We start from the raw sequence: 12,247 nt of genomic DNA on the forward strand, positions 1-12,247 counted from the left end.
TATCCCGCTTCACTCCCCTTTCCCCCAGTCGCAGGGGAAATATAAATGGAAAAGCCAAATCCTATAGACAACCAAAAATTGTGCAAAAACAGAACAACTTCACTGCTGCACCTGACTGAAGTATTTTGAATATATATGTATATAGATGTAGAATAAATAAATAAATAAATATGAGATAAATTAATGGATAATAAATATGTGATAAATAAGAAATTGTAAAGAAATAATTTAAAAATACTAAAATCGTTAAAAAACGTAACGAATATATATATAAATAAATAGTTAAAACTAAACGAAAATATTCCGCAAACAAACACGAAAGAACACATTTAAATTTAACACAAAACAAAAAAAAAATTCGGCTGAAGCTGCAAAGCTCCCGGTGTCGCCACTCTGAAGGCGTGTCGGCCGTCCTCGACGATTCTCCCTTAAAATTTTTTTATATTTATAATGTCGGTGTTGGCGCACATGCCTGCCGACTCTTTACCGCGATTCGGGGTTATATTTAATGTTCCAAGTCTTTTAATTAGTGGCCACCAAACCGAACCAAATAAAAAAAACATGGGCCTGACCGATTTTGTGACAGGCGGAATTTTGTGACGGCTAGAATTTTGTGACAGGCCGGAATTTTTCTGCGAGGACTGGGTCTGGTCGAGCCCGGAAATGAGAGCCATGATAATAGGGCTTCACCTCCGGACCACGACCACTCACCTTTTGAGTTTTCTCGAACCGGCTTCCCGTCCTCGCTGATCCTCCGCTCACGTCCAAGTGATTTCGTAGTCTTTCTGCTATTTCAAATTTACCACGCAACGTTATTTTTTTTTTTTTTTTTGTTGAGTGCACTCGCACAGAGTTCTTTACTTTACTTTACAAAATTCACTTTTCATTTCCAATTTCGTGACCCGCTCTCTCGCGTAACTTGGAACAAAATAACCGCTCTAACCCCTTGTGGTTTCTTTTCACCTTCTCTTTTCTTTTCTGGTTGGAACCGTTGTTTCAGTTTCGAAGCATTCCAGGTCAAGAACCTGGTTTTAGGGTGCTGTCCATTTCCGCGGTCGTTCCTCTATTGCTTCAGGTCTCTGACATGAAACACTCCGGCCAACTTCCCGTTCAAATCCTCCACCTCGTATATATGATTCCCTACCGGTCTCCGAATCCGACATTTCACAAACTTTCTTGCAAATTTGGTGTTGAAACTCCTCCCAAAGTCGCTTAGCACGCGATTCCTGCGAAACGCCTCTTGTCCGGGCTGGAAGGTTACTTCTCGCGTTTGCCGATCAAAGTTCCTTGCGCTGGTTTCATGTGCCTCATGCAGGTTCCGTCTTATGGTGTCCCTCAGCAATGCGAACCTATCTCCTGGCTCCAAGCCCTCGAGCTCGTTGTCTCCAAAGCCCGAAGCTTCCGTGCTAATTGGTAATCTGCCCCATTAGTATACATCTTCTGCCCAAACAAGGCAAAATACGGTGTTACCCCTGTAGCTTGATGAACCGAGCTTCTTAATGCAGCCTTTATTTCTGGAAAATACAAATCCCACTCTCGGTGGTCACCCCCAAGGTATGCTTGTATTGCGTTAAGCACCGACTGGTTGACCCTCTCCGCCGCATTTGATTGTGGGGAGTAGACTGCCGTCCTTACGTGCCTGATCCGGTACTGCTCGATCATGCTTTGAAACCGCTTCGCCACGAACTGTTTCCCATTGTCCGAATGTATGGTTTCTGGAACTCCAAATGTATGAAAAATCTCCTTCGTCAAGAACTTGATGACTTCCGCTGTTGTTGCCTCTTTCATTGCTTTTAAGAACACAAATTTCGAGAAATGATCGACCACGATAAAAATGTATGCGTGCCTTTTCTTGAGCGGGGATACTTTCCCAAAAAGTCAATGTAGATCTTCTGGAACGGACGATACGTGATGGTTTCCCCTCCCAGTCCTGGCCTCGGACCTCCATACGATGGCAAAGTCTCTTTGCACACCTTGCAGTCCCTGATGAAGTTTCACACCTGTGCTACCATGCCCGGCCAATGGAACCTTTGCCTTAAACGATGCAGGGTTTTTGCCATTCCTCCATGGGCCTTTGATGGTGGTGTGTGCGCTTGTTCAATCAAAGTCTGGCTCAACGACGTTGGAACCCACAACTTCCAGCAACTTTCTTCGAGTTATGGTTTACTGCTCTTCCTGACCCGTTTGAATACAAAGCGATCCACTGCCTTTAGATCTGGCCGCTTTTCCTTTTCTGCTTCAACCACGGTGAGCAGTTCGCGATACTCCTCCGATTCAAACTTTACGGTCTGGAATCCCAGCATCCAGTCGTCTTCTTCTTCCTGAACCTCTTCCACCATTCTCGATAGGGTATCAGCCCCTACATTTTCCGATCCTTTCCGGTGTTGGATGTCAAAGTCGTACGCTTGCAGTTTTAGGGACCATCTTGCCAGCCTTCTACTCAAATCTTTCAAGGACATTAACCACTTCAGACTGGCATGATCCGTAATCACGGTGAATGGCATCAGCTCTATGTATGGCCGGAAACGCTTGATTGCCACGACGGCTGCAAAGCATTCCTTCTCCGTAACACTGTAGTTGTGTTGACACTGGTAGAGCTTCTGTGACATAAATGCTATCGGTCTTTCGCAGCCGTCTGCTTCCTCCTGGAACAATACCGCTCCCACTCCGGAATCTGACGCATCGCACTGGACAAAGAATCTTCGCGTAAAATCCGTGTGTCAGTACTGGTGCCGTCATGAGCGCCTTTTTCAGGGATTCAATCGCTTGCTTAGCCTCCGCCGTCATGTTGAATTTCTTCCCTTTTTTAAGCGTATCCGTCAGCGGCGCCGCGAGGTCAGCGAAACTCTTTATGAATCTCCTGTACCATCCCGCTGTTCCCAGAAAGCTTCTCACCTCATGCATACTCTTTGGAATGCCCAGATTCTGGATTGCCTCCACCTTCTTTGGGTCTGTCTTCAAGACGCCACCGCCTATGATGAAGCCCAAATATCTGAGTTCCTTGAAGCAGAAATGCGACTTCTTCAACCCTATAATCAAGCCAGCTTCCCTTAAGAGTTCTGCCACTTCTCGGAGCGTCACCAGGTGTTCTTCGAATGTCGGAGGCGCAACCAACAGGTAATCTAAATACATGAAAACGTTCTCCCTCAACCTCTGTGGAATCACTTTATCCATGAGTCGACAAAGGCGTTGCGCTGCATTTGTTAGGCCGAAGGGCAGAGTCACAAAATGGTACAAGGGACGTCCCGGCACCGTAAACGCCGTATACCTTCGGCTCTTCTCTTCCAGTTCAATCTGCCAGAAAGCATGTTTCAGATCCACGCTCGATATGTACTTGGTCGTATTAATACGGCTTAGTATCCCTTCGATGCTTTATTGTGGATAGGCATCCTTTATTGTAATCTTGTTGAGCTTTCTGGCCTAAACATAGGCGATTTTTCCCGGGCTTCCTTACGAGTGTTATCGTATTACTCCAGGCGCTGTCACTTTCCTCTATCACGCCTAATCGGAGCATCTCGTCGACTTCCTCGTAGATCAGGGACTGTACTGCTGGTGATACGGGATAATGCCGATCCTTTACTGGGAGTGCTCCTTTTACCAGCTCGATAGCGTGCTTCATCTTGTCCGTCCTTCCAAGACCGTTCGCTTCAAACGTCAAGAAGGACCCGCGGATTCTTTGTAACTTTTCTTTCTGCTCCTTGGTCAGATCATGTGGCTCGGGTTGCTCTTTCTTCGCCCCTTCTTATATTATCTCCTCCTGAATTGACTCTAGATTGAAGATCTCTGGCGCTATCTTGAAACTCTTCCAAAAATCCTCTCCCAGGTACAACTCTTGTTCCAGCGATGGACATAAAAACAAATTCATCACTACCGTGTCCTTTTTATATGTCATCGGTATCGTGACTTTTCCTAGGATCAGTTGAGTTGCCCCATTCGCCGTTTTAACTTTGGCATAATATGGTTTCCAGATGATATCCAGAGTTTCTAACAGCTCTCTGCAACCTTTTCCCAGCAATCTCGAAACATATGGCCTTAGGTCCGTCTCCCTATCCTGTCTTCCCATTGCATTAATTGTTTGCTGCACTTGGAATCGCTCTTGCTTCCTTCTTCTGAACCGGTCTCTCGCTTTCTTCACCCTTTTCGAGACAAGCGTCATCCCTGCCAGCTGATTCTCCCCGAATATCCGTGTGCGTGCTTCCTTGTATCGGCGCAACCCTCTCGCTTAGGGTCAGATGTAGTCGGCCCGGTCCCTGCACGCTCGGTTGAGTGCCCTCACGGTATTCTTCTCCTAACTGGTTCGGGGCCTCCTCTCGGGCTCCTTCGTGGAACGCGGTTTGCCCGTCGCAGCTGCGTTCCTCTGGGCGTTTCCCGTCCTGCAATTTGGACATTTGGGTGTCACCGTATTCGGCAACCCGCATCTGTAGCAAAACAGTTTTCGCTGCGCTGCTTTGCAATCCTGGTAAACATGACCACTCTGCTGGCAGCTCCAGCAAATTAGAAGCTTTCTCGGCGCTGCTCCTGCTATTGCATCCACCACTCCTTCGGAGTCCGACAGGGATCCTTGGTCTACCGTCGAGCCGCGAAGTTCTTCTACTCTGCCGCTTCTTTGTTCCTGTCTGGGCCTGTAGGTCGCGGGCAATCGCATGCGCTGTCTCCCGTGCTCCGGATCCAGAGTCCTCTCCGCTTCCTTACACTCATCGTGTAGATGCTCTAAAGTATAGACGCGGATTGGATACACCCATTGCCTGTCTGGCTCAGACAAGTTTCTTTTCGCCGTTTTGATGATCCAATCCGGGTCCACTCCGCCCACAAGGGAGGCAACTAGCTTCCTGAGCGCCGTCAAGTACTCCTCCAGCGTCTCTCCGGGTCTCTGCTTCCTCTCGGCTATGTCCTAGATTCTGTCGTAGTCGCTCCTTTTGTCACAGAATCGCCGCTCGAGTGCCTGCTTGAGCTCTTCCCAGGATCGAGGCTGCTTGGTGCGGATTAGGAGCCAATACCACTCTGATGCCTCTTCTACGAGCAAGCGATGAAAATCCCTCAATAGCTCCGGCCACGGCATTCCATAATGGTGCTGGAGGTGCTCCACTCTAAATAGGAAATCTTCCGCATTTATTCCCCTTGCGTTTTCCGTAAATTGGAACCCTCATTTATCGAACGGCACATCATGACGATTGCGGGTTGTGATTCATCCATCTGGAATGCTTTGAGCGTTGTTCCGGCCCTGGACATATGCTCCAACTTGGTCAATACTACGGGATCTTGCTCGGTTTCCTGGTCCTGCAAGGTTAAATCCACCCCGGGTATTCCCTACTCCTTGGGTCCTTCCATCGCCGGGTCTTCTCTGAAGCCGTTGACTCGACTGGAATGTAGAATTCTGGCCAACATTTTGGGCAAAAGCTTACCAGGAGTTCCTCTGCTGCTCGCCCTGTCCTAGGACTGGTTCGCGCTCCTTTTCCGGTTGCTGGCCTTCCTTCAGATCCCTCTCGGTGTTCGCAGACCTGTTCGATGATGATGAAGAAGCTGCGTCTCGTTGATCCATCCACTTCATCATTTCGGCAAAACCTGCTCGCATGCACTGGTCGATGCGAATGTTCATCAGGAGCGTCATGTCGACTCGGATCTGTTCTTGTGAAACTTGAATCAGTTCCTGCATTTCCCGCTTATGCATCGACCTGTAAGCTTCGGCGTTCTCCAAACTGTATTGTTCCTGAATCGGGTCCAGTTGGATATTCGAGTACCCGTGTGGAGTGCCTTCTGGGTCTAGGTTCAGGATCCGTGGAACTCTCCTCCCATGTTGTTCGCTTATTCGGCCACCGACCGACCCTGATATCAACCCTTCAGCACCCTTCTCCATTCCCTGCCTCAGCATTACCTTTGTCAGCCATTCTACGGGAATATGCCTAGTCACTGGTGCTAAACTAATTAATAAATCCCAATCAACAATAAGTAAACAAAAATAAATGCGGCCAAAACTAATAAACACAACTAATAAGAAAAAAAACTCGACGGATTTCCAATCAAATTTCAACGAAATTACACGAATTGGGGGAAAGAAGTTCCCCGAGTCGTGAGTGGTGTGTGTGCTCTTATTGATCCTTATGCCATCTATTTGTATGTTCTAAATGTTTACGTCAGAAGGCCCCTCGCGGCGGCCGCGGCGCCTCCTCTGTCCACCGAGGCTCCAAAGCTTTGGCCGCTCTTGCACTCCCGCAAGTCGGCTCTTCGCGAACTGCTCATCGGGCTTGTCTAAGCGCTCCCGCGCCCTCTCTTCGATGTTCGCGAACGCCCGCTCCCGAGTTCCCGAGCTTCGCTCACTGCTAAGCGAGCTGAGGGACGGCTAGTTCGCGCTCCACTTTTCGGGCCCCCTCTCGCACTGTTAAGCGTAGCTTATCGGTCGGGAGCGCAGCCCTTACATTTAAGCTATTTAGTCTTATGTATGCAGCGAAATAAAGCTGACGATTTTGAATTGCCCACGACGCCCCCGCCATTACTCTTCGACTTCGCTTGCGACGTGGGAATTTTCATTGGGCTACATTTTCCAGGATCTTTAGCGGCAGGATCGCCCCCCTACAAACATTGGTCCTTCGAGCCGGATACGGATATCCTTCCGTCCTTTCACCAGCAGTTCCCGGTGATTTTTCCGCTGAGATAAGTATATGCTTGATTCCGTCTTGTTCTCGCTGCCGGTCTTAGACAGTGGGCCGAACATTTAATTTCGGTCGCACCGCTGCAAAATTTATTGTTTTGTTCGTGTCAACTCTCCGTCCGAGTTTTCCTGACACCACGGCAGTGAGAAATCCCACTATCTATTCGCCTCCGAACTTCGAAATTTTCCACCCGTGTCCGTTTTGTGTGCGCCGCCATCCTCCTCGCCGTCTCTTCGTTTCCCCGTTGTTCATCCACTTGCCAACGGTCGAGGCCTATGTGCAGCCATATTTCCGTACAAAAAAAGTTCTCCGTGAAGAGTGAAATTGTGTTTAAAAAAGAAAGGCATAATTAATATTGGCCAGCCGGTGTGCGCTTGTTGCGGGAATTCACCCTGATCGCCGAACAGTCTGCCGCTGTCACGATATTTTTGTATGCTGTATCCATACACATTTTTCTGTTCGCACAATTCAATACAGTCCACTTCTCGACGCTCCACTGTGCCAATACAAACCATAAAATTTTTCAAGAAACAAATTTCGTCAGCCAAGGATTTAAAATAATCCGAATTTTATAAATCCTATTTTTTTTATTTATATCAATTTACGATACATATATTGGGCAAGCTTCGCGCTATTCTGCGCTGAGCATCGATCTCCACAATTATCTACATACATATATATTGGTCAAGATTCGCGCTATTCTGCGCTGAGCATCGATTTCCACAATTATTTACATATATAACATATGTACATATATATTGGGCAAGCTTCGCGCTATTCTGCGCTGAGCATCGATCCCCCAGCTATTACATACATATATACACACGCCAGCATAAGGGCATACCAAGTAATTATTTGTCATTTTTTTTCGTCTCCTCTTTGTGCCTAGAGCGTGTACAAGCACCTGCACTTATACATTCCACAGCCGCACAGTGCCTACGAGACAAAATCTGCCACCTACAACTTTAGAGAAATTTCGTGAACCAAGGATTTAAAATTATCCGAATTTTATTTATCCTATTTTCATTTATAACAAAGAAATACCAATTTACACACATACCTCCATACATACAAGCTTCGCGCTATTCTGCGCTGAGCATCGATTTCCACAATCTACATACATACATATATTGGGAAAGTTTCGCACTATTCTGAACTGAGCAGCCAAACTCAAACTCAAACGAGAGTGGTTCCTTTTTTAATTGTCTTCGATTTAACCGCCGCAACGGCTGTGTTGTTGTTGCCCTTAAGTTCTTTGAGTCCCTCACTCATCACTGCTTTGCCGACGGCTTATCCCCCTCCGCGACCTAAAACGGATGTTTGTTTTTTAAATTCTACCTTCCTAGAGTTTAAATAATTAATTATCTGCGGCTCATAGTTAAACGTTCATTAATAGTTACAGAATTTGAATTTAATTAATTAATTTAAGTTAATTAATTTTTAATTCAATCCTTTCAACTGAGCCGCCGCAACGGTCGTGTTGTTCTTTCCTCTTGGTTCTTTTGAGTTCCGCACTGCTTTACCGACGGCATGACCCACTGTGTTTTCTCTCAAACTAAAGCCAAGGGTTTATTTCGACCATTTTATCCGTGATCAATAAATTTGGCAACAATTAATTACTTTCGACCAATACGTTCCTAAATCCGTATTTAATTTATTACGGGATCCATCCACATTTCGTGACCAATTTTCTGAGCAAAATATAAGCAAACCTCCATGTCCGAAATACATTGAATATTAAGAGAAAAAACAAGGATTTCAATTTGCAAATTCACTACTATTCAATACTAGCCCGAACTACCACTCATATCTATATATTCCAAACTACAAAAGAATTGTAATTTCAAATTAAAATAAAAATTATTCCTGTATTTTAATTACGGCCGATTCCGTCAATCCGTTTGGGAAGATCCCAGTCCGCATCTCCGCGACCCTCTCCGATTAACTTAAAATCCACTGCTCGACCACAAAAATGGCTTAAACCGCCATCGACATTGCGTTGAGGAAGTTTATTGCCACGACAGACCGTGTGAGTCAATTCGAGGCAAAGATCCAACCTCTAGACGCCCCAGAAACCACCCAGCCCTCTCCTTCCACGTGTAAAGTGCGTCGCGATCAGATTCAAGCACTGTGGGAAAAGGTCGAAAGGGATTACGATATTTGTTCTGAACTTATATCGGCATCCGGTGAGAGTAACACCATCGGGCTAACGCTCCAGTCCAGATATGAGCATTGTTTCTCGGTCTACGAAAGATGTAGCGCCGACCTCCAAGAATTAATGCAAAAGGGCGCTTCTCAGTCCGTGCCGATTTCCCCAAACTCGTCCGTCCCGGAGTCCGCTGGTTGTCGCCTGCCACCGGTGGACACCGAAACTTTCGCTGGTGACTGTCTTCGGTGGCCCACATTCAGAGACCTTTTTACGGCGGTTTATATTCACAACTCGCGTCTCACCCTGGTGGAGAAATTGTTCCACCTACTATCAACAACAACTGGCGAAGCGCACGCCATTGTTTCCAAAGCCCCGCTCACCAATCAGGGGTTCGTCGCAGCTTGGCAAAGCCTCACCGACCGCTTCGAGAACCGGCGGTTGTTGGTCAACAGCCAGTTGAAAATCCTTTTCAACATCCAGGCTATCCCCCAAGAGGCCGGCAGCGCGCTAAGGGAGCTGCAAAGCACTATCCAGAGTTGTCTAGCGGCATTAGAGATGACCGCCATTCAAGTCGAAGCCTGGGACTGCCTCCTAGTGTACATGGTTTCCTCGAAGCTCCCAAAGCTCACGCTCTCCAAGTGGGAGCAATCTATCCACAATAAGGACAAAATTCCAACTTGGAACGAGCTAGACGCGTTTCTGACCGAACGCCATTGTACGCTGGAGGCCATCGACGACGTTACGCCTACCAACTCAAGGCATTTTCCGCCAAAATTGTCGACTCCGAGGGTCCCAGAGCCCCGGCTCCATTCTTCCGACTTCAGAGTGACTCCAACACCCAGACCCAGAAGGTGTGACCTATGTTCCAGGAAAAACCACTCCCTGCGAAGATGTCCCCGTTTCCTTAAAATGACCGTAGTCGAGAGGTCAAATATCATACGAAGAAAGCAACTCTGCTTGAATTGTTTGGCACGAGGCCATCAGCAGCGGGATTGCCCCAGTGCCCACTCCTGCCGTACATGCCGCAGACGGCATCACACCCTGCTGCATCCCAGAAGCTGTTCCTCCAGTGTTCAAATTGCTCCTGAACCTTCCAGCCCAGTAACCGCACCGGTCCAAAGGATATCCGCGTTCTCCACGCGAATCACTACTCCCAACGCCTTCAATTACTGGGTACCCTACGATATCAAGAGCAGACGTTCCCGAGGTTTTTTATCCTACCCATGCCGAGTCTGCAGCGGAATCCATCCGCTTCGAAAATGCCACAAGTTCCTCAGGCTTAGTGCTGAGAAGAGACTCAGCGCGGTGTCCACCAACCGCTACTGTTCCAACTGTTTGGCCCACGAACATTCCCAAGGCAAGTGCCGCAGTGGTGACCGATCGCAGCATCGGATGACTCCGTGATCCCAATTCGCTTTATTTACTGACCGATCTTCTAAATGATACATTTTTATCTAGTCCGCTTCGAGAACATGCCACCGCTTCGCACCACGCGAACGCTCTGATCAGAGGTCCAATCCAACCGATTCCGAGGTTGCCAGCGAACTTCATCCGCTACCGACGTCGACGTCTCCTCTACGATCCTGGGCCTCTCCTCCGCCCTCCTCAGCCACTCCACGGCCTCCGTCCACCGCTCCACTCCGGTGCGCATAGGCAATTTCCGCCGCTAGCCAGGACACCCTGCAGAACGCGGCTGTGCTTATACAGGACGAATATGTTGCAACCCGAGTTGTTGCAAGGGGGGGAGAATGTTCACGTCTCTGTCCACCGAGCCTCCAAAGCTTTGGCCGCTCTTGCACTCCCGCAAGTCGTCTCTTCGCGCACTGCTCATCGGGCTAGTCTAAGCGCTCCTGCGCCCTCTCTTCGATGTTCGCGAACGCCCGCTCCCGAGTTCCCGAGCTTCGCTCACTGCTAAGCGAGCTGAGGGACGGCTAGTTCGCGCTCCACTTTTCGGGCCCGCTCTCGCACTGTTAAGCGTAGCTTATCGGTCGGGAGCGCAGCCCTTACATTTAAGCTATTTAGTCTTATGTATGCAGCGAAATAAAGCTGACGATTTTGAATTGCCCACGACGCCCCCGCCATTACTCTTCGATTTCGCTTGCGACGTGGGAATTTTCATTGAGCTACATTTTCCATGATCTTTAGCGGCAGGATCGCCCCCCTACAAACACTAAACAAACACTGTAGCCCGGCCTGTTAACTAGCGCAAATCATGAAACATATAAACTAATTAACTAATTAATTAACATATAACTAATTAATTAATTTCTTTTGCTTTCAGACGGACTCATCCTGCGTCTTAAAAGATGCTACTTCCTGCTCTACGCTTGGCAGCCGGGGTCATCTTCCCATCTCATCTGTTCGCTTCCAAAGGCTCACGATCCGTCACCTTGGGTCGGCAGATGTCGCAGAACTTTCCGAGCCTCGCAAAAAAAAACAATTAGCAACTTTAATTGCATTTATTTACGCACCTATCTCTATTTGCTTTTTTTTTCTTTTAATTTAAAATATTTTATGCCCTATCTACTATATTTTATTTAACAAGCAGCAATGTTTCGCTATTAACTACCTTTACCTAATTCCCTTCTGCGCTTATTAATCATGTTTTTTTTTAATGTCGCAGTTGGTCTACCCTCTTTTCCGCTGAACGCAATATGCCAAGGCTAGAATACCTGGCACAGTCGTCAGTTTTTTTTTTTTGTCTTTCTTTTTATTTGCAACTTATGGTCTTATTCCCTATTCCTACTTTTTCTTATGGCTATATCACAAATTTATATCGCATATGGTAGAATTGTTCCCTTTATCACAGTTCGCAGATCAGCTTCTTATAAGCCGCTGATGTCGTCCTTATGACTCCGGAGCAAATCACAAAAGTGATACACCTCTGTGGCCACTTGTATATTTGTAATTAGTGGGTCATTCTTTCTGGCGAGAGACCTCTCGAGCGATCGCCCGCTCTTATCCAGACCCATTAACTAGAAATACCCTTCTTTATATCCTCAGCAGGATATAGTGTTGCCATTCAAATTGGGCGCCATATTGTTATGTCCCTACTAATGGACCTGCGTGGCATTTGGGCTGGCACCGGCTAGCTCTCTCTTAGGGGATCCATGCCCCCATGCCTGCTGAGGATCCATGGCCCGAAGAGAGAGCTAGCCGGTGCCAGCCAAAATGCCACGCAGGTCCATTAGTAGGGACATAAGAACTTTAAAATAATATAAAAGGGCTAAAAAGTTGCATAAAATTAAACACAAAATATTAGAATAATATAGTAGAATAACATATGGTTATATCGTAAATTTTTTGAACATCTGTTAAAAACTAAAAAAGTCATCATTTTTAATTACATTAATTTCTCGATCGGTCATATGGCAGCTATATGATAAAGTAATCCGAATTTCATACACTTTTACTCAAAATTGTAGAATAATATAATATGGGTACATTAAAT

General features: G+C 47.0%; 1 protein-coding gene across 1 annotated transcript; it reads right to left on the reverse strand.

The window, feature by feature from the left end:
- Positions 1 to 1,063: 1,063 nt before the first annotated feature.
- Positions 1,064 to 1,788, reverse strand: LOC147642938 (uncharacterized). Its single transcript, XM_086837588.1, has 2 exons — positions 1,535 to 1,788; positions 1,064 to 1,406 (listed from the first exon to the last, which is right to left on the reverse strand). The coding sequence occupies exons 1-2, from the start codon at positions 1,786 to 1,788 to the stop codon at positions 1,064 to 1,066; spliced, it is 597 nt and encodes a 198-aa protein (XP_086693714.1).
- Positions 1,789 to 12,247: the final 10,459 nt, after the last annotated feature.

This window comes from Drosophila serrata, unplaced genomic scaffold, assembly GCF_035046125.1.
Source record: "Drosophila serrata isolate PLE 108 unplaced genomic scaffold, ASM3504612v1 contig_324, whole genome shotgun sequence".
Taxonomy (NCBI): domain Eukaryota; kingdom Metazoa; phylum Arthropoda; class Insecta; order Diptera; family Drosophilidae; genus Drosophila; species Drosophila serrata.